General features: G+C 36.9%; 1 protein-coding gene across 1 annotated transcript in view; it reads left to right on the top strand.

Annotated features, from left to right (window-relative positions):
- LOC107194691 (mothers against decapentaplegic homolog 6) overlaps positions 1-23,185 on the top strand; it is a 109,297-nt gene extending 86,112 nt beyond the window's left edge. Inside the window, exons 4-5 of the mRNA XM_015584354.1 lie at positions 21,857-22,057; positions 22,427-23,185. Coding sequence (XP_015439840.1) covers positions 21,857-22,057; positions 22,427-22,776 — 551 coding nt within the window. The 3' untranslated portion in view covers positions 22,777-23,185. The remainder of the gene's footprint in view (positions 1-21,856; positions 22,058-22,426) is intronic.
- The last annotated feature ends 424 nt before the right edge of the window (positions 23,186-23,609 follow it).

Below are 23,609 nucleotides of genomic sequence, written 5' to 3'. Positions count from 1 at the left end.
TTTTGTCGCAAATGTTAAATAAATTCATCGTTAAAAAAATACAAAATGTAAGAACACGTTAGGAATTTAATATTCTGGAATCGATGTGACCTGAAAACAAGTACCATTCTAATATTATATTAATGCTAATCATTCGCAGTTGGTGTATAAAATAATCGAAATATATTTTTCTATATAAATGATAAATTATTCGATAGTCTGACCCGGTTTGATTCTGGTGATCTTGATAACAGAATGCCAGGACCTTCGAGAATGTGTCCTGGAAAATAACATTAATGTAAAGTAAAATCGTCCATGGCCGGGGATCTTGGGTCCCTTGAGGACTGGCCTCAAGGTAAGCTACTAGTTTCATATTTTACTCCACCGTCGTCTAGTTTCTCACAGTTTCCGATTACACGTAAGACCACGTTGAAAATGATTCCTAGTTTACTCGCACGGCGATCCAGCCGAGATTGATTGATGTATGAATTTCAAACGAGAATGCTACTTCGTCATTTTAACTCGAGCATTTATGGAGTCTTTAAAGCATTGGCAATTGTGTCAAAGTCAATAGAATAATAAGGTGCATTTAATGACTTGGCAATGTCAATGGTGAAAGTTGAATAACTGAATGTTCGACTTTAGTGAGATTGTGTAATACCGTTTAATTGAAATATAAACTCGCCTTTGCAACCAATGCATTCACGGAGTTACATGTTTTTAAATGTTATCGCTAACTTTATTATCTTTTCCTTGAAATCAAAATCATGTAAATAACGCTAAATGTGTGAATTGCGAATGCAAATGTATGTCTTTGGGCGCGAACTGTCGAGAATGAACGTCAAACAGTTATCACTAACAGTTTATTACCTGATAAAATGACTTGAATATTTTCTAAACTTGTATTAGAATAATTATTCCATTTTGTTCGAAGTGGATTTTAGTAGATTGTCGATTAAAATTCGAGCATACGGTTCATATTCAGCGTTAGTTTGATCGAAGAACTATTCAAGAAGCATGGTGCACCTATGAATTTAATGCAATTCGATCGTATCGTTTCGCTAGTTATGAATCATTTCCACGCTGTAATCCCAATTACGTTATTATTCTACATGTTATTCGCTAAACTAGTCCATCGCGATCGGTTTTACGGTCGTAACGATGCATTGAACACAGTTCTACAGTAAGTAACCTCCAATCTCTATACAATGGTTACTAACAAGTTTAGATAAATATGTTTTAATTATTCCTTATGATTAACGGGGTTTAGTAGATGTTAAAATAAGTATGTTACGTGTATTTGGCAGCTATTTTTTGAATTACTAAAAAATGTTACGCAAGATATAAAAATAATATTTGTAGAATAGAGGAAACTATTTGACTTGTATTTGTTGGAAAATTATTATTTCAATAATGTCTTGCATGTTTGTTACTTACCAGATTTTCTTGGATATTGGTAAAAACTATCAAGATTTCTTTTATAGAATGTCGCTGTGTTTGTAATACATCTCGGATGAGAATGTTTCTTCTTGTAAATATGAATCTAATGTGTAATTATAGGTATAGATGTTATTATTACTTGACATACGTTTTTATCCATTATCGCTTATTTCTATTTGTGTCAATATCTATTATATAAACAAGGGCAATGGTATTGCACGATAATTCGATATAAATTACCAGTTGTCAAATATTTTGATGAATATAACAGAGGTAACATCGTGTTATCATCGATGGTCACCACAAGTAGAAATAGTAACCAGTAATCTGACGCAGTGCCAGGTGTATTCAAAAGCCCTTGACTTTTAAAACGTCAACTTTTACATATGATACCCTATATAAAAATATGTTTTTATACATCTTTTATTTACTTTTCCGCATAAACTTATCACGTTTTGGATCATACCGTCAGTTTACTTTCAGCCCGTATATTCATAATTGAAGGCTTCAGAGGATGAAGGTATTATGTTACAAACACTAAGTTTGCGGTAAACTGAGATTAAAACTTGTTCTTCCGTCGTTACGTTCTCATATATACGTCCATCGTACTATTTGTATTTCTTATTCTGTTACAAAACAAAGTGAAACAAAGTACTATTTGACAGAACAGTACATATCACCTGCATCCCTTAAGAAATTTAATTTCTACAACAATATTACATATTTCATAACTTTATCCTCTGAAGTCTTCGATTAAGGAGTTACACACCTTTGACAGGTCGAAAATCTTTTTGTGTATGAAATAAACTTTGAAAATAACTATAAAATAAACATTCATAATAACATTGAAAATGACTATAAATAACATTCTCTTCTTTTAAGAAGAGACTGTTTATTTTATAGTTATTTCAAAGGCTTTGTTAACGACATATTAACGAAAAACCCCGACCAATCAGAGTGCGAATCGCGGTAGCGTTGGCTATGCGCTGCGATTGGTATCCCAACACTACCGTGGGAACTCGACAGGCAGACTCGCGTTCTGGTTGGTCGGGGTTTTTCGTTGATATCTCGTTAACAAAGCCTCGGATAACATTTTTGCTAAGAAAAAAGTTGTTTCAAATCATCACAAGAACCACTTATTTCCCGGATTCGAAACTATTTTGGGACACCCTATATATCCCCGGCGTTTCGCCCGCGAGATTCCTGCCAGATAGTTCTTATTCCCCCCTGGGTATCTTACATCGTCAACGACAGACAGGATCGCTCGAAGGAACGCGCCGCAGCGCCGCGGAGGGACCCGGTAATTGTACGCAGCGACGGCCGCAGGAACGTTAATTTTAGAAAGCCGCGACCAAACAAACCAGGAATGGTGTTGCATGGCAGCGTGCCCTCTTTGATCCGTCATTGGAGCAGCACAGGCGCCACTGCACGCGCGTGCATCTCCGTTATCGGCGGCCGAACCGCCGCCGCGCCGCTTGGCCAAACTCTCCTCGCGGTTCCTATCGGTTCTCTTGTCTGCTCGATTCAACGTACACTCCCGCTCATAAATATTAGGACACTTATCGAACAGATGCAGCAGACCTGGGCAAATTTTATTTCAAATGGAATACGCAATAACTATTTGAAATAATTTATTTCGGAACTTTGTTTTCAATACTGTTATTTGAAATATTATCGATTTAATCGAAATAATAGCAGTTTCAAATAATGAATTATTTTGGGATTTTTGTATTTCAGATTTGGCAAAAGAAATAATGCGGGAAATAATGTGCAAAGAAAAGATTTTATTTTAAGAAATCTTTACAGTAATTTGCGTTAATAAGAACCCGCGCTTCGAAAAGCTTGTCCTTGAGAGATTTTTGGTTGGGTTCTTTTAATATTGTCGCGAAAGAAAATAATCATTCTAATGGCATGGAAGATGGAAGAGGGCTGTTCTTAACCAAATTAACTAATTATTGTAAGGTAAATTAATTCTTCAGAAAAATGTCAATAAAACAGACTCAAACCTAGTCGCCTGATATAATTTCGAAGAATAATTTCACAATTATTTTTAAGAATTCTTTCAAAGGATTAGAAAATGAAATAACATGTTGTTTGAAATAATATTTCAAATAATGTTACTTCAGATGTGATGATAGGCATGGAAATAACTATGAAATAAAATAACATTTTATTTAAAATAATCTTTCAAATAATATAATTTCAGAAGTGCCCAGTACATGTTCGACAGCATTACGAAATTACTCAAAACCTGGAATGTATATTGTTTAGGGGATGTTAACCCATTACGGGCGGGACCGTTTGGCTCGTGAGTGTCAGTGGGAGACGAGAGATTTTGGGTGAAGAATTAATACATACATACTTACCCGCTCACTGCATTTTTTTGGTACCTTGCAAAAGAAACTTTTTATTTTTAATCTCGTGAATGTAACTTTTTAAATGGATAAGAAAATAAAAAAAAAAAACGTTTTAGCCAAAACTTGTTTCTTTTTTTGCGTTCATTGACGATCTATTAAAACAATATAGGTATCCATTTAAAAAAATCAAAGTTGACCTTCAAATGACCTTCAAAACGTTCACCAGTGTAACAATAAATAATACCATCCTGTTTCCTCCTCAAAACCAAACAGCTTTTGTATAAAATACTTTATTTTAAAGTACTTATCTTTATTCCATGTGTCAACTTAAATGCCGCACAGTTTTTAAATAACAATTTAAAGGTCTGGGCGTGAATGGGTTGAGGACAAAAAAATAGGAAAATGATCTGCTGTTCTAACGAGAGTTTTCCCGCTAATGGCTCGGGAAACGGTGAAATCGCGTCGCTTTTAACGCCGTCTACACACAAGCAGCCCACAGTCGGTGGAGACAGACCACGTACATATACACAAGAAACGCAAACAATCAGAGGTTTTACCGGCGATGGCCGGCTTTCTCGTTGCGCTACGCACGTCGTCAGGTATGCGACACGTATGGTATACCTACACCGAGTCGCATGGTCGTAGAAAGGCCGTTTGAAGGACAAGGGTCATGTCTGACGGCGATACATATACACGACACGGCCACTGCCTTTGCTACTTACATTACCGTGTAGCCGTGTCGACGCATGGGTGCGCCTATCTGGCCTCTGTCGAACGCTTTTGTTCGCGTACAGCGCGCAGTGGGCCATTACTGTAAAATTGGTGGAATTATTAAAAAATTTTCCTGCCATAAAATAAAGTAAACTTAAGACTATTTGTAAGTTTATACAAGTATATGTGTACACTTTTATACTGCATCATTCAATTACTGATCAGTAGAATCGGAAAAATATTTAAAACTGTTTTCACTTATTTTCGGACAACTACTTAACTGCTGCGACTACTTACTTGCGACTCAAGAAACTTACTCGTGGCGAGTTTCTTTTGCAATCGCGGTGTTTCTCACTCTTCTCAGATAACCAATACATAACTGCTTTGAAATCGCCGACAAAGCTTTACCGACATTTATAATATGTATATGTTACCAATACTGATTTCGACGAATTCTACCTAATCATATTAAATGTAGCAATTTTTGTTATATATATATTTATAATAAATTTCATGGAAAATTCTTTCAACATTTGAAAATATACATGGAAGTCAACAGAGTCAACAAACCTGTACGCAATCTAAGTCTAAATAAGAAGGTTATATTAACTTAGAAAATCGATCGGGTCATATAGACCCGAAATGCCCACAATCAGCAGTCTATTAATCACAGTCACACGTAACAAGAGGCCACAATTTTCTTGGCATTGCCGCTATTCTTTCGATCCAGATAGGTGTCTTTTCGATCAGATGTACGACGTTCGTTGTGCGTGCCCGTGTATCGTAAGTGCACCTACGTTACGTAGTTAGCTGGCTGAGCCGTGCCAAGGTTGGGAACCTTATCTAAGCTCAGGGTGTTTGACCCAACTGGGAAAAGACATTGGCACTCGGCACTTTGCGTTGCCACGTTTGCTCGCCTGATTCGCATAAAGCTCCGTTCACAGTCACTTTTTCCTGGATCGTGTGAGAACTCGGTTCAAGGAAAGAGGTTCGACTAGAAAATTACTCGATACCCTAATAAAACTGATATTGGTTGCAGTGGCCAAGTTTACAGCAATTTCATGGGCGTAGCCAAGGGGGGCAGGGGGGGGCACTTGCCGAAAAAAGTGAATTTTGCTCCTCGATACGAGACAAAAATTAGATTTTGCTTCCCACCCCTCCCTTCCCTGAGTTATAAAAGTTTTGCGCAATATTTAATATTGTAGTATAATTTGAAACACGACCAACAGCCTCTATTAACAAAACGCATACATTTTTAACGATTTATGACTTTAAAAACAAAATAAAATGTGTCTGGTTACGTACAGCCTTTTTCACTGTGGCAATCGATGTGTTAATATTGTTGCCCCCGATAACCTGGCTACACCCATGAGCAATGTGCTTAACCTTTTAACACCCACACCCTTAAATCGTTATTTCAAAATTATGAGACTGATACGTATGTTGTATTCTTGTTATTGAACAGACCTATTTGTTTCACTTCTTCTTTATTTCTTTATTTGTGAAGAGAGTACTTGAAGTTTTCAACTGAAAACGTGGAGATTTAATTCACATCAGTGAAACTACAGATCTTTGATGACAAACGTTAGATATTAACCGACGACAGAACCTGACACTTTTAAAGTGAGTGTTGCATAGGTGCTGGACGTTAAAGAGTTGAACATTTGGTCTATTTGAATTACCGAGAACATTTATAACAAAACTATTTTAACCCAAATCACAACCTATATTTGAGTCTCTGTTAAGTTAAACTGATGGACTCCATTTTCTCTATGCGATACTCCTCTATTTGAATATTTGCCGAGTATTTATTTCTGTGTATTTTACGTTGTATATTAGAAAACCTATAATAACATTTTTTAAGCAATTCACTGTACAACAGTTTTGTATCTTCGTTATCAATTTATCTATCTAGTTTTCCGTTTGTTTAAGTAGGTCACGTTTGCTTCTACGAGGTTAATCTACACTAGTGCCTTCAATTAGGAAGGTTTTATCTCCGAAAAATGAGAATCACTTTGCCACGACGTTTACGTCACAAAATCGTGGATTGGTCGTCAAGGTTGTTCCTGTAGGTCGTGTGAATTTCAAAATATTCCACTGATAACACGGTGATGCACTATCGCCGGTCGGCCTTATCGTCTGAAAGCATCATCCGTAAATCTGTGATCTCACGATCAGAACACGATCGAACACACCGGTCGATATTGATAATCATTAATCGCAGAAAACTTGGAAACCAAGATTCAGGGCACTTGTGGTTAATCCATCGATTCTTGCCGCCAATGTGCCGTGAGAGCACAACGATCAGAAAATTTTCATTAAAAAATAAAGAACACTTTCTAATTAAGGTCAATGTCCCCATTTCTAATCACGTCCCGATTTCTGCTCAGTACGTATATTTGTTGTTTAATGTAAAAAGTTAAATAATAAATTAGTCGTATAAAAAGTTATTTAAATTAGTTCAGTATTTCCGTACAAAATGCTACAGCTCGCTGTTCAATAGATGGCAGCATTTTAATAGAAATAAATTTAATAAGTGTGTCCGTCGTAAAGAAACGTGATTTGGGCGGTTCCGTTGCGATCGTGAAGTTCACGTGGACGCTGCGTTTTTACTAAAAAGAAACTTACGGAATCTTTAATATTGTTCGCTAAAGTTTAGCTTTGTCACTTCCATTTTTGCTGAGCAGAAATAGGGACACGTTCGTGAGCAGAAATGCGAACATTTTCATTTTCGCTGAGCAGAAATAAGGACATTTTATACTTTATATTAAATTACCTACATATTATTAAGTTGAAATGTTTTCAAAAATACGTTATTTAAATTTAGTTGTAACGGGAGGTTTAAATTTTGTATCTAATTTTTGTCGATTGTTCTATAAATAAATAATAAAAATCACTTTCTGCGATAGCAGAACTCTTACATGATTAGAAATAGGAGATTGACGTTACTTCAACTAAGAATCTGAGCGTCCATCCTAATCGTCCAGCATAGCTCTGTCAGAATTTGGTGGCTATGATGTGATGAAAGTATTCAAGTAATTAAAGGTATGGTATGAAATTATTCAAGGATTAACATCCTGTATGCAGGAATTAGTATTTGATCTAACACCTGAAGAAAAATTATTATATCAGGAACCCTCTAGCGACGAGTACAAAAGCCACCACCACAAAATGATTATTCGTTAAAGTTGCTCAAACATTTCTTACCAGAACAAAACTCATTCAAAACCATATTCAACCATTTTTTTTGTCCAATTCGATTGCCTGAAAACAATAGGACTAAGGCATTGGTAGCCACCGAACTTTGCTGCTGGTAAAGGAAAACACGATAAGCAATAGTATTCAATTTATTAAAAAGCCATTCGATGCTCCTGGCAACGATGTCTCGGCGATCGAACTAATTTCGATGTTTCCCTGCCAGTGTTTCTTCCCGGTTTCCCGTCGCTCTTTTCTTCGTCGTCGTTGAATTTATTAGCAGCCGTTATTCAACCCCCTTCCCGTACACACGAATCTTCCGCTCGTACCAGAGAATGATTTACCGCCCCGCCGTTTCTGCGAATCAACGCCGTGAGGCTCCGCTTTGTTATGCCATTTAAATTTATTCTCACCCAGCGACAACCTGAAATATCAGAAGCGTTTTATTCGCCCGGCGAAACAGTAACAGTTTCATAATTCGTCCCTTAATTGCGCTAAAAGCTGTTTATCATCGGCTCGTTACCACCCCTTTTTTCGGCTGCTCAATCTCGAATATAAACCCGACCGCCGCGTATAAGGGTGCGATATTTTTCCGCGACACTTATTGAACCTCCGCGACCGAGCAATCTCACGATCGTAAATGTCCCCGCGGCGTAATTTATGTTTCCATGTGTATGAACGGTGGAGATTGACCCTCTGGTGGTAATGTTGGATGTTTGAATGATCCACTGTTTTTCTCTAGAATATTTCTCGTTAACCCCTTGCCTTATAACCAGGGACTTCTACCGAAACGTAAAATACCGATATTTCGGAAACCGAAAAAATATCGGTAGTTATTTCGGTAGTTATTTCGGTATTATATCGGTATAATATCGGTATTATATCGGTATTATATCGGTATTATATCGGTATTATACCGGTATTTTCGGTTATACCTTCGCCCTGTATAACCCTATATAATCTCTACCCTTATAGAAACCGAAAAAATATCGGTAGTTATTTCGGTTTTCGGTAATATATTCGGTATTATATCGGTATTATACCAGTATTTTCGGTTATACCTTCGTCCTATATGTATAACCCTATATAATCCCTACCTTTATAGAGACCGAAAAAATACCAGTATTTATTTCGGTTTTCGGTAGTATATCGGTTTCTGTATAGTTTTGATGGCATAATACCGGTATCAAAATCATACCGGTTTAAGTCTCTGCTTATAACATTGAGTCAGACTCGTGGTGTCGATATCAAAATGGATTCAATAAACAGAAATATTATTCGTTTTCTTTGAGTCAAAGTGAAATGTTAGTTTGTTGATATTAATATTTAACTTTTAGAGTAACTATAGAAATGCGATAAGTACACGAATTCGTTTTGTTTTTGGGGAATTATTGATAATAAAGTAATTCTGGAGACTGTAGACGTCAAGAAAATCATAGGGAAGGGGTTTACCCTCATCCGTCCCTCATTTTCTTAACTTAATTTGTCCCTCGGTCTAAATGGATATAGTGGTAAAAAATTAATATAATGAAGAGATAAGTAGTTAAATTTGAAAATTCTTTAGAAATAAAAATCACGTAACCTTAGGTACATTTACCTAGGTATGACAGAATAATATCATTTCTTAAGAGAAGAATGTGTCAAATGCACACAAGGGACGGATGAAGGTTACTAAACTGTGGATTTTATGGATTTTTGGCACACTTGATTATATGGTATTACTGTAGTGAAATATTTGGGGCGGATTTCATTTGTTTAAAATCGTTTTAGAACCGAGGATTGAGGAAATTGTATAAATTCCACAATATTCTGTTTAATTATAATGTAGTTTCGATAACTAAAACGGGTATTACATAGTTATAGAAATACAAGTACAAATATAGAATCGAGGATCAAAAATTCATATTTGCATAGACATCAGGACAATCATTCCTCTTCAAGTTTATATACGATTTTTATTAATTATAAGGGGGGAGAGGATATATTATATTTGACGTATATCGTCATCTTACCGAGAAAATAGTAGATAACTACTTGATATACCTAATAATACTTTAATCTCTCTACTGGTCTGTAAAAAAGACAATATTCTCCAATTATTCTTAGACCTACATACTTATTAGATAAAAATTTCAATTTCCAGGCAGTAAAAAAATGGTCCCCATTGAGACAACATTTACCATATGAACGTTACAAAATCCAACTTTTCCACTGAGATTTGGGTCCCGAATGACCCATGTTTGTCAATCGCGAATGATCTCAGAACCACAAGCCAGAAGTGGCAAACGAAAATAAAAGAACGGTCGAAAATTGTGTCGTCCGCTGCAAAATGTCTTCACCAACCGCGCCTCGATCGTATCGCATGCCGAGCAAGACCCCAGACACTTCGCCTCGGCGCTGTCGTGTGTCTCGGGACACACGTTATTTTTTCTCTCATCCGTGTTTGCACACGCTCTCGTACAAACACCTCGCTGTATCGCGGCACGCCAATTGGTATGCGACAGGGAAGGTCAGCTCTCGAGATCCGCGAGCACCGCGAACGGTGAATATTTACGATCGATGGAAACCGTTAGAAAAAAATGTTCGGGGTCTGAATGGTGGCAGTGTTATTGAATGACCGATTGAAAAATCTGTAATTGATTGAAAAGTACCTCGGTTTTTGTAGAAATACTGTGAAAGAACTGTTGGAACGATCATTTTGATCGTTTTCGATAAAGACGTTTTTTTATATTTCGGAAAATTAGCTGGTATTGTGGGTAAAGTGGGAATTTTCTGCGTTTACATCATGTACCAGTGCGTAATGTACCTACAAATATTTGACAAGGGTTGATATAGTTTTTCCTTTATTTTTAGTTTAGTAGACTCTCTAAATGTAGAGTATCTTTTTTTAATCTTTATTTGGTACTATTATGAAATCGTAAGTTTGCATTAATATCCAGAATTTCATTGTAATGGCTGTGCTGTGAATATGGAAGATTATGTGATATTTAAATTTATATTGGTAGGTTCTTTTAGGGTACAGTTCTGGAATATACAAACCTGAGCTATAATCTTCGTTGTAATACGAAAATGAGATATAATTTGTATAGAAATTAATCGAAGTGATGAACTGAAATTCTGACGTACAAGGTATCGTTTGTCAGGTAAAATATTTGAAAAATTAAGTGCATATAAAATGAGATATATGGGACGTGATTAGTGTGTCTGTCCATTGCTCACAGTTTCTACTTACAGTGGAACTTGAGACTGCCAACTCGACGGTTGCATCATTCTATTTTCTGTGAGATTTGTTTTACTCATCCAGTTTAGAAGAATTAAAAACAGCTGAATAATATATATTGTAAAATACAATGAAAAGCAACTAACCTGAATATCCGCTAGAATATTCGTGGACACAATCTCCAGTTCTGTTTGCAAGGTTCACTACAAGTAGAAATATCAAGTAATAGACAGACACATTATTCAGTCTCTACATGTCTTTTAACTCGTTCGCTACCAGCCGTCACATATTTGTGACACATCGGTTTGTTATCAGAGCCCGTCGTCACATATATGTGTCAGTTTAAAAGAATATTCATTTTATTTTTTTAGAATGTTCTAAATATAAATACGTGAAGTCTATTCCAATTAGTGTCATAAAATCCCGAAAAAAATCATGGGCTGTGGTTGGACGTTTTTTCCATGAAACCCTGGTAGTGAACAAGTTAAATTGTTTCACCTTAAATATATTGAAACTGCAGCTTGAAAGGAAATACTATCGTTCTAGATCTTTATTTCACTACTAAATGAATAATCACTCTTTTAATTACAGATTGTACCTTTTTTCAGTATAATATAATGTGATAGAAGAAGTAAGATAATATTTTGACAGTAAGAAATATTAAATACTGTATGTATCCAAGGTGTACTTCTCCTAGTACCTATCAAAATTAACTAGTGGCAAAATCGCGTAGAGGGTGATTCTACGTAAAAAAAGGAGTCAGAAATATAGAATAAAATTTTTTTCTTTGAGCCTTTGTTTTCAAAAAAATTGACTGAAAATTAATCCGAAACACGTGTATTCATCGAGATAGTAAGTAGAAACGGAATGCAAGAAACAGACACGCTAGCCAGGTCTTATTTAATTGCACGCGTATCCAGCAGATTTTCAAATTCGATTATCTAGAACACGAAGTCTCAAATGAACAATTTTTATCCTACATTTTCAACTTACTGTTTTACGTAGAATTACCCCCAACCCGGTTGTACCACCGATTTCATGGCACCCTGTGTAATACTAGCACAGTGGGCGATCAAATTATTATTATAGCAACCTGCATAAATTGACGATTTTACGAGTATAACAGTAGTTTCTATAATTGCATAAATTAAGTTTAATTTATTTCCGTATTTTCAATGTACAATTCATCGCACGAGTTCTTAACTATTCTAATTTAAAAAAAATTTAGATAATCAAATTCACCGTAATATAAAGAAAATTCAACCTAGAAAACAACAAATATTCTTTTAAATCCTAACTCCAAAACTTTGAAAGTTTTATTTTGTAATGGTTATATCTCCAAATACTAACAACAATCAATCATTTATGTTGACAATAAGATAAAATTTTGGTAAATGTTGTAATAAATAGCTATTCAGTAAATGATATTCTATAACATTAAACTTCGTAAAATTTAAACTCAGTTTTCTCAGTTTAGAAACTAGTGGAGCTAGAACAATTAAGAATTAGACGGACGAATTGTCAATTAAAAATCATGTAGTTAATTGATATTGTGATGTTTATTTCTATGAAAATACAAAGGGAAAATCTATCTTTCTGACTAATAATTTGATCACGATTTGTAAATTGTTCATAAATATTTTCATTTCGTTCTGTGTCTCCAAGTATAATCGTTTACATCTCGATTGCGAAAGTGTTACTGTCGTCGGTCTTCATGAATGAAAGCACGATTTCTACGGTTTTGAGGTAGACGCGCGACTGTATTTCACAGTTCCGTGAAGCGAAACCGTACGTCTGGAAACTGTCTCCGCGCGGAGGAGGCACGGTCCTTCGAATAAAATCACCAGACGTATAATCAGCTGGGAAGACATAAAATAATACACCGCGGGTATACGCGAACGAGGACAGTTAACTGGCGGAGCCGCGCACAAATTCCACAATTGTTCCTTTATCGTGATGCCCGGAGTGCCGACGGAATTGCTTTATTACAGGGTTCAATTTGCTTTCAATTCTACCGAGTCGTTGTGCTTGGTAGCGTGGATAGCTCGTCCGTTCATTGTTATACTGATTTCGTTCGGTCATTATCCGTTGAAATCTTAGAATACGAGAATTGTCAAAGGATTCGCTTAAAATCGCTTCAGCTATACTTACTGGAGTTCCATTCCTCGAGGATATAATAGGACGTTGCTAGGACGACAGCTATAGGAATTCAAGGGTTATGTCATTTTAATGCAACAAACAGTCAATTGAATTTTTATCATAACAAAAATGAAAAAAATTGAAATTTTGTATTAACATTTAGCTTCAGATCGAAAGCATATCACCCATATGTGGTTAACTTTCGGGGTACGGGGTTCAACACCACGCTGGGTTGTTCGTGACCCATAACCAGATGTTACAAACGTTGTTCATTTCGTCGCTGCACAAAACCTCAACGATAACATTTTCATCGATACGAAGTTTCGGTACAAAATACGCGGTAATTAATTCAACTGTGTTCATCAGTGTTTTATAAGGATAATCGATTACTTGGACAAAAGGAGGATGTACTCTGGACGGGCGATATTTTAAAGGGTAATCCCTTTAAATAATAGGGACCGATAAGTGTACACAATTTGTAAAATATCGAAGGTATTTCTTTTCGAACATTGAAGTTTCAACTTCGTAAAGTCAAAATTGATACCCCACGGAAATTCAATAACATTATCCCTTTATAGTACAGCTCTTTAGAACTCTCTGACAACGCGACTATAAGGTGCCGTGAATACGATTCTCTTAACATTTCATTGACTAATTATTGATATTGATTACATGCAATTATAAAGAGGAAATATTCCACTGGCAGTAGACATTACAGGAGACTCGTTATTGGACTTGTGGATGTCAGTTTAATAAAGCAAAAATACTTAATCAAAATGAATAAACAGTTTTCATAAAGAAATATGAATTTTTCTTCGCTTTTGACTGTCATAGAATAATATTTAAAACCAGAAAGTTTCATGAACGTCCACACGCCACTCATCACTAGACTGTGGATTTTATGCATTTATAGAAAACACGATAGTATACAATTCAGTATATTAAAAAATTAATGAACTGTCTTACGATTTTTATTTTATTTGGAACCTGATATAACTGCTAATACAGTAAACAAGTTTCTGTTTATTTCGAGTTTCCGTGAATTAAACCTTAAAAATAAATATCTACCATCTACTTATTACAGTAAACATATATGACACGTTCGAAACAACAGACAAAGAAGGATAAGGAACACTATAAATAGTTTAACACTGTTACTCCAATCCTATAATTAAGTATTACAATCTGTTTTACTGATCACTGTCCGTGGTTATTTATACTACCATTGTAAATCATTGTCGATGCAATAGTGATGAGAGACATGTTATATTCGTTGATTTCATAGCAACCCTTGCGCGAAAGAATTGAAAACCAGTCGATTATTCAGTGTCCACCCTGGGTTGTGCTCGGTGGCTGCGTAGCGGGAGGTTACAATGTTGACAGAGCGTATCCTTGCTGGCTGCCAGTATTAAGTGTCTTGTCATTACCTAGAAGGATACAGCTTTATTGCAAACGTTCCGAAGGAACTTGAAGGGGTCAGAGTGGTTTACTGTCGGGTTATCGCGGCACTGGATCAACACGTAGCTTGGGACCATTGTGATTATTACGATCTTGCGGCCATTATTTATGGGCAATGCTCCCTCGACACAGTGAGATACGGAATCAATCGGCTCCCATTTCATAAGTGTATGTACTTCTGCGACCGTCCATCTTTTATTTTTATCGGGATTTCTTCGATGATCGATAAACCCATGGACAAAGCCGAATTTACACTTTTTCATCCTTGGATGATTCATCGCACAGGGAATGTGAAAGATGGAAGTCGGGGTATTTATACCAGGTCACTGGTTGAATTCATGATTCAGTCTGAAAAATTCTCCAAATTCACTATGTTGACACAGTAGATCTTGAAACTGAGTATGGTACTCTTTATTTTGTTCTCTTAATCCGCTCACTGAACCTTTTTGGTATCTTGTACACAAATTTTGTTTCGTAAAATCAAGAAACAATAGTAATTTTAAGACTGTTTAATACGTTTTTTTAAATATTTTTTCTTATACACAATGTGTTTACTCATGATAAATAACGGAACTAGGGTATGTGTCCCAATTATGGATCCTGTCTCAATTAAAAAAAAAAAATAATACATGTATAAATAAACATAAACAAAATTTTTTAATTAAATTTACTGATTAACAAATAAGATTCAAAGTAAAAAACGACAATTTCAATATGTTATAATGTTATAAGTATTTATTAAAATACATGCATTACGCTTTCGGTGATTTCATAGAATTTCTTGCCCAGAGCGTTGAGCTTATTGAATTAAAAAAAAATGCCTACTTTATTAGAAATAAAGTAGGCATCCACTGTAGGGGACAAATGCAGTTAACGGGTTAAAGAGTACACTTTATTCTCCTATTCCACTTTATTCCATTCTCTCATTTGTTATTAAAATTCTTTATAAAGGACTGCCCGAAAAATAGTAAGAACCAATTAAATCCAGTCACAGAAATACGAACTGATCATCCAAATATGCATTCAGTATAACCGTGGTTGTAACAGCAGGCATGCAAATTATACAATTTAAGTTTTTACGTATCAATGCTGTTTCACTGCAAATTAATTATCCATTCAATTCATCGATAGTAGAGATTGGCTGGTCTCTGTTAACTGGTCACTTTGGATGAAACACGAATGAAAACAATATTTTTTCGACGAATCATCCGCGATGATCGTCCAAAATGAGAAGTTGTAAATTCGGCTCAAGTTCACAATATAAACGTGGAAAGCTATGTTAGTGAGTTATACAGTTATTCGATTCGACGATGGAAAAAAAAGTCTACTTTCGCAGGAAGATCGACGAATTTATCAGTGGTTTATGGACTTTGTCTCTGGGTAGGGTAATTAGTGCGGCGCCGTACTAAAGAAATTCTCCCGCGAGCGCAGATTTCGCGGAATACGATCTTTACGAGCTAATTTGAGTGAAACTGCGAAATGATAATTATTGCAAAAGTTTCTCGGAATTATGCGAGACTGCGTATTTAGTAGAGATCGATCCGCCACCGATCGGGCTGTGTATGGGTAAGCAAAGCAGGCAGGCGCGGGCGCGAAGGAGTACGAGAACTTTTATTCTGCAACAAGATCGTATATACGTTATCTCGTTTAAAAATAATTTATACGCAATGGAAATATCTCAGACTTCAGCGAAATTGAATATTTATATAACGAGCACCCAGAGGCCTGGTGCTCGACCTTTAATTAGCGGTTCTACCGAGGGACTTTATTTATTTAATTTATGTATTACACGTGTCGTGGTATAGGTAGAAAAGTAAAACGTATTGAACTAATCACAGCTAATTAATAGTTGTGCCGGGTTTTTGCGGTATCTCTTCCAGAGATTAATTAATCATGTTGTACATGTATGTAGCGTAACTGGTAAACTGGTTGATATTTATAGATATTTTTCTGTTCGGCACAAAGTGTCGCAAGCTGATTTCTCAAAAACAGATCAGAATAGGCCGAGATACATCAAGTTTTCAAAAATATAATTCCTCCGACAACAAGTTATCGTTTCGCAGCCTGTTAATGTCCGAACTAGAAATTACACTACCGACCGAAGTTGAGAATTACTATGTGAATCGAGAGAGACAGGACCTTTTCAAGAAATAATAAACGTCTTTACAGTAACCGAGGAAGTTTCATTTGTCAAAAAACTAAGAATCTTCATATTTTTCAATTTTTGCCATTTTAAAACCACCTTTAATTTTAACCCTTAAGGATAGGATCAGCGTATTCCTTACGCCACCGATACGAAGATTTTTTTCATTCTAATTAGCTACCATAAAAACAGAAAAGTATTAAATTAAAAGAACTTTTAGAATTACGAAAAAAAGGAATATTCCATATTCACGGTTTGTGTTCTTGAGGATTAATGACGGTCTGACATATTCTGGGCATTAGGATCTAATATTGTAGCACTAGACTCTCATTAGATAAACAGAAGAATCACGTATTTCTATATAACGCGAAAACAGTCGAGCCAAGCATCGCCTTAAATTGAAAATACTACAATCTCTTGACATAAAATATATTCTTGTTACCGTCTGGCATATTAACCGTCGCATAATATGCCTATGTCGGTCATTCGCTCAATATGTCGCGATGTTTTGAAGAATGATGTACCTAACGAATGAATAGAAATTCATTTTTATGACATTGAAACGGTCATCAGTTTTTATGGTCCGTCATGTAAGGTTAACATGGGACATATGGGTCAGTACAAAATTAAGAATAACGTTCAATTTTAACCCTCGGACACCACTCGAGTGCTAATTTCCACTGGCGAAACATTGTTTCGTCTGTACCATTCTACCTGTCTATCATAACAGTTTCAAATTTTCATAGTTTGCAATTACCACCATTCAGTTTCCGGTGGGACATTACCCTAAGAAATATGTCCCGAGTTCAATTTCCTTTTATTCTCTCCAAGTTCTAAATCGTCAAAAATGCAAAATCTCAATTTAGTTTACATATACTAAGGTCAGAATGTGGCGTCTCTGAGGATTATCAGAAATCAGCAAGTACTATGTAATTCCAAACTCTTGGCCAAGTATACAATACCGATAGCGCAACAGCAGTTATTTATTCCCAAATAGGAAATATCGTGGACCAAAGAACTGAACCAGTGCATTGCCGTCGGGAATATTCTGGCGCTCGCTCGAAAGCCAGTCTGCAAACACGATAAATTCGTGTTCTGGTATCGACGCGTTCGAGCATGTAAGTAACCTCTCGAGTAACGCGAACGAATTCTCCCGCGGATAGTGCCGGCACGCGCGCGCCGAGGCGCCATGATCGGAACACACGGAGCCAGAGTGAGAGAGAGAGCAACGGGGATTCGCCGTGAGGACTGGCTCAAAAACCGGCTGCGGATGATAATAGATAGACACGAAAATTCGTAGTCCGTCACGACGGCCACGATGGCGACGGCGACGGCGACGGCGACGGCGACGGCGGGCGACGCGACAGGCGTCCTTGCTCCAACCACTCGCGCTACTACCGATGACGTAATCGTCGCGATACCCCGCAATCTTGGCGCCTCGGTAAACTCGTAATATCTATTTTTATCTGGTGGAAGCAGGGGTTCCGCCCCGCCCCTCCTCCCCCTCCCTCTCTCACACATAGCTGCACCGCTGCTGCGCGACACACCCGTGTATTCCACCGTCTCTCCTTCTTCTTCCTGACTCTTAACCTCTAAATTCAGCCTTCGCTCGAAATGGCCATTCCCGAGGCCCCCTGGCCCCCATAGTCTTTCCGGCTTCGTTTCTCTGTACACCATCGACATTCCTACCATTTTCGTCGCGCGTGAAACTTAGCTTGCTCCCTAAACACCCGATGATTTTCGGTAATATACAAGGTGTCGCGAGGAAAGATGGTCTGCTTCGTTGTTTGGACGCGGTGGGCGCTTGTACGCGCGTCTCCCCGTAGGGTTTGCGAACGTGTATACAGGATGATTCATAAACGCATGGCAGTATTTTAAGGGGTAAAGACTAATCAAGTAAAATACATCATATAGACGTAGGTCCTACATATACATATACCTTAGGGTAATAGTTTAGAATTCGGTCGGAATCTTCGATTTTCTTCAAACTTTCATTTGTTGAAAGGGGCTCTCTACTAAGGCAAAATATCATTTTTTAAAATGTCGCAAACAATTATAAGTACCTTTAATTTGAAATTAAATTTGTAACCGAAGCCTAACCTAAACGTCACTGTAAATGCAGATTAATTGACGGAAGATACGCAGTAAACAGTAAAAAAGGGGTTTGATTGTTTGTTTTCGAAGCATCATATTGATCAGAGTTGGTTCAGAGCTAGTTTAATTTAAAAAAAAAAATGGATACTAAAAATATAATTAATTCTTTGCGACAGTTTTTAAAATGATATTTTGTCTTTTTAGAGAACGCCTTTCAACGTATTAAAGTTTGAAGAAAATCGGAGATACCGATTGAATTGTAAACTATTACTTACCTTAGTTTTCGAGTTATAGATGATTAAAGAAATTGTATGAAGTGCACGATCTCAAGCTATTAGTCTTTTCCTTTTAGGGCCATTTAAAAACTATTGTGTATTCAGCACAAATGCATAATGGGCACGATTTAAAAGAAAGGATACGAAATTGATTTGAGACAATTCGAAGAATATCTGGTTTTTTCGCGTGAGTGCGAAACTCAATGCTACGGCGTGCAGTAGAGTGTGCTGGGGCACGAGGCCTTGATCATTCATAACTCGAAAACTAAGGTATATGTATAGGACATATGTTCATAGGACGTTTTTTTACGTATTTTAGTGTGTAAATTTGCCTCTTGGAGTATTGACATGCATTTATGAATCACCCTGTATATTAAACGTTCACAGACCAAAGTGACTAACTACACTCATTGAATTTATTCAAATTTTAGTGTCAAAGCAGTTGATTGGTGCTTAACTTCGTGTATTTAAAATAAATTCCTGGATAACTTTTGTGGAGTTAATCGCTTTGCCAGATAATTGGCTCATATGCAACTACCGAAGTATTGCTATCAGATAATGTATATTTAAATGATTATTAACCGTTTGATTGAGCGATGTTAAACTTGCAACAGAATGAAATGTGGTAGGCTTTTTCGATGGTTGTACTCATCCCGAATCAAACGGTTATAGAAATTGTGTGATGTTTGTATAATTTTATATCATAAAGGAAAGTCTGACGTCTTCGAGGGAAAATTATTAGAGGTTGAAATAATTGATATATCCAGTAGGCCATACGTGAGTAATATTTTTCGGTAGCTATAGTCATCGTGGATAGGGTAGTGTTGGGATACTCGGCTCTTCAAACGTTAATGAAGGTGGTAGGAGAGATCAAGTGAAACAAAAAATATCGTATCAATATAGTGTTGACAATGTTGACAATAATCGTGATTCCAGTATGATAGTGATACTGCACATTTAACGATGCCTGGTGAGACTACTTGCAGCATTAATTAGTAAAATTACCTACTGCTTGAATGTCGATCAGTTCGCGGGACTGTTGGAAGATGGCGCGAACACGTTTAAATCGGGAAGACATTAGGATAGGTTCGGGCACCAACATGTTCGGAGAACATGTTAATTAAAGTGAACATGATAAAAAATTCTTGATGTACCTGTTTAAGGATAATTTATGAAAAAGCAGTATATTTTCTTTTCTCTTAATATAATTTCGGATATTCTACAAAACTAAATATAATTTAAAAAAATAATTTTCTTTAATTTTCAAGTAAAATCGAAAATTGTAAACGACTGTACAAATACATTTATGAGGATCAATAATGTAAAATTATATTTACATCCTCAATTTAGTCAGTAGAATTTAGTACAAGTTAACTTCGGTATAGTCTAAGGCTATGAAAACGTGCTGTTAGCACTACGAAGAAATAAGTGAAAATTGTGGAATCACATTTTTTTTTATACAAAATTTAGTTTTCGAGAACGTCAATGTTTAAAATTTGTCAAACTTATATAATTTCGAACACAAGTGGTACTGCGTTTATCTATTAGATACCGTTGCAACTTGTTGTAAACAGTAACGATGATACGTTATTATCTTCTAATAACAAAGTAACTATCGGTTTACGTTAAATTTCTGTGAAAAACAGACAATACCATTCTACTGTGAACACAAACATAAATATAAGTAGAACTAACTACTAATAATCAGGCACACAAGATAAGTAGTAAAGTGCACATCTGCGTGACAATGTTACGCTATCGATTTAATAGAACACTGTCCGTAATATAAAAAAACTGTATTTTTCATTTTTTGTTAGTGTTACTAATTTAATATTAGGTATCCTTATATACCCTGTGTTACACCGGACGTGTTAAAAATTATATACAGTTGTTTAATCCACTAAGGACCAATATTGCATTAATGAAACTCAATTGCAATTTCAATTGCAATTTTTTTCAATCAATTACCATGATTGAATTCTGTTTTTTAACGTTGCGGTGGCGAGAGAATTCCAGGAATTTGCTTCGTGATTTTTTACTTCACTATTTATTTTTACACCTAGACATGTAATTACGTAAATTATGAAAATCGTATTATTTCACTGCTTCGTCCTTAATGGGTTAAAATGAAGAAATATTTTTTCACTATTGTTATGGATTTCTTCGGTAAAGGGGAATATAGAAATTAGGTATCAAAATTTTTTCCTCGTTTGTACGATTTGCGGCGATTTTTCTCTTTTCGTCTACACGCTTGTCTACTCTCGAATCTGGCGCCGTCGTTGTCTTCACGACAGTCGGCGAGACGCGTGGGACTTTCCGGCGACGAGTCCTTTATGATACCGCCTGTACGCCCGCAGCCTCTCGCCGAATACTTTCGACAAGAAAGAAAGACTCCTCGTTAATGACATATCTCATCTCGTTTGGAGGCATGCCCGTATCACGTTTCGTGGAAGTTGTTCATAAAAACGGAAGATTAAATTCTTTGATGCGAACGCTATCGAGGAATTTCAATTAACGGGCTCTCAACAGGACCGATTTTTATTCCACCGAATCAATAACACGTTTTCTCTCGTTATTATCATAATTAAATCGCTTGTATTAATTTGTAAAAGTGTTTCGTTACGGTTGTGATATTTTTATAGTAAACGAGTATCCTACTATGGAATCGTGTATCAACATTGATTCAAATATTGATACCAAGCATATGCATAAAGCGATCAATCATGGTACAGTTTGTTTAGTTAGATTACAGTAATTTTCAGTAAAATACACAAAGCATTGACAGTTATATATTACACTGATATAATAGTGAATTGAGACTAACAGTTCTTTTTCTTTGTTACAGGTGAGACGGGTCAGAAGGAATGGTGTACATTAGCATATTGGGAACTGGGTGGTCGAGTGGGTCGTCTTTACCCTGTGGAGCCTTCAACAGTAAATGTATTCGATTCCCTCCACGATGGTGATGGCCTTTGCCTAGCAACGTTAGCCGAAAATCATGTTGCATCGCCTGCAGTCCAAAGAACGAGGAGCAAAATTGGTCTTGGTAAGAGTCTCATTTCTTTTGTACTCCACGCTTATTTCCCAGATAATACAGAATTTAAAGCTTAAGCTTTAACTACAAACGACTCGTCTCATAAATAAAAAATCCGACAACTACCTCGTAATACTTTTAATATCAAACCGAATGTTACTTTTGGTTACCGTTTTGGAAATACAGTGTACCGCTTACTGTCAACTGAAAGTACTCAAACGCTAGAACTTCCAAAGTTCTCCGCTAGGTTGCGCCAGTGAAAGAAAAAAAAATTCAAATTCGTCTCTGAAACGAGTGGTCTGTAGTCAAGAGTTCAAACAATATTAATGGTACCTATATACAGGATATTGGAAATTGACACAAATCATGACTCGTTTACAGGATTAATGCTTAGTCAAGAAACAGACGGTGTGTGGGCATACAACAGATCCGAGAGCCCGATCTTCGTGAATTCACCAACCCTGGACGATCCGGAGTCTCGAACGTTGCTCGTCTACCGTGTGCCGCCGGGTTTCTGTCTGAACATCTTCGACCGCACCAAAATACTACAGCTTCCATATGGCAGTGGTAACACAAGAACAACCAGTCAGGCAGGAGGCTTCGCCTCTGGTCCTGTCGATATCAACTCCGTCCGCATCAGCTTCGCCAAAGGCTGGGGACCCAAGTACTCAAGACAGGAAGTTACGTCTTGTCCGTGTTGGCTCGAAGTACTCCTAGCCCCGTGCAGGTGATCCCTACGGCCCGTCGTGAAGGTATTCAGTCACGTCCATTCGCGCCTCTTCTTCCACCTCGTCGTCCTCCAAGAGGACCGATCTGTGAAACACGACACGGCAACCGACGATCCTCCGTCCCGTGGGCTGCCAACGGACACTCGAACGACGTGGATCGCCGCCAGCAGTCTTACCAAAGTACGCCGCCATGCGTCCAAGAACAGCGTCGTTTCGTTAAGAGAGGGAAAATAGGGAATCACTTGGCAGGAGCGTTTTTCTTTTTCTTTTTTATATATATATATATATATAATTCTTGTGCCTGCGAACGGTGAACGCACACAGTTCTACGTGGTACTCGATTCGTTTAGAGCATCGAAAAAAACTCATCCATTCGTTGTCACGGCACCCCCCAACCCTCTCCCCCTGCCCTTCCCACCCGGCTCTTGACTAGTCAATAATACTGTTGTACTTTCCTGATGATGTTTAAATGAGATTTCATAGAAAAAAGAAACGTGAAGAGCGGATCGACATCCGCCAGGTCTAGTCAGTGGTATTTAACGTTTTTTTTATTTTTTTTTTTGTTTTGTAAGCTCGACGTCTATCACGTCTTGCGTTAAGAATAACATAAGATAATCAAACGCTATCCGAGATCATTGAAAGTGCGAGAGTAGGTATTGATGTAGTCAACGCACACACCCACACGCGATCATGTTCATTTTTACGGTATTGATCATAAGTTTAATTGTCTGCACTCTGTCTGGCCGTGTCCTCGTTTTTACGATTAAAATCATCGCACTGCAAGGAATCAGGAACTTGGACTTCCGATGGGGTCTAGTCAGTGGTGTTATGAGGGA

The sequence above is a fragment of the Dufourea novaeangliae genome, unplaced genomic scaffold (genome assembly GCF_001272555.1).
Source record: "Dufourea novaeangliae isolate 0120121106 unplaced genomic scaffold, ASM127255v1 scaffold12, whole genome shotgun sequence".
In the NCBI taxonomy this organism is placed as follows: Eukaryota; Metazoa; Arthropoda; class Insecta; order Hymenoptera; family Halictidae; genus Dufourea; species Dufourea novaeangliae.
The sequence above is the reverse complement of the archived record's forward strand: the minus strand, read 5'-3'. Positions and strand labels throughout refer to the sequence as shown.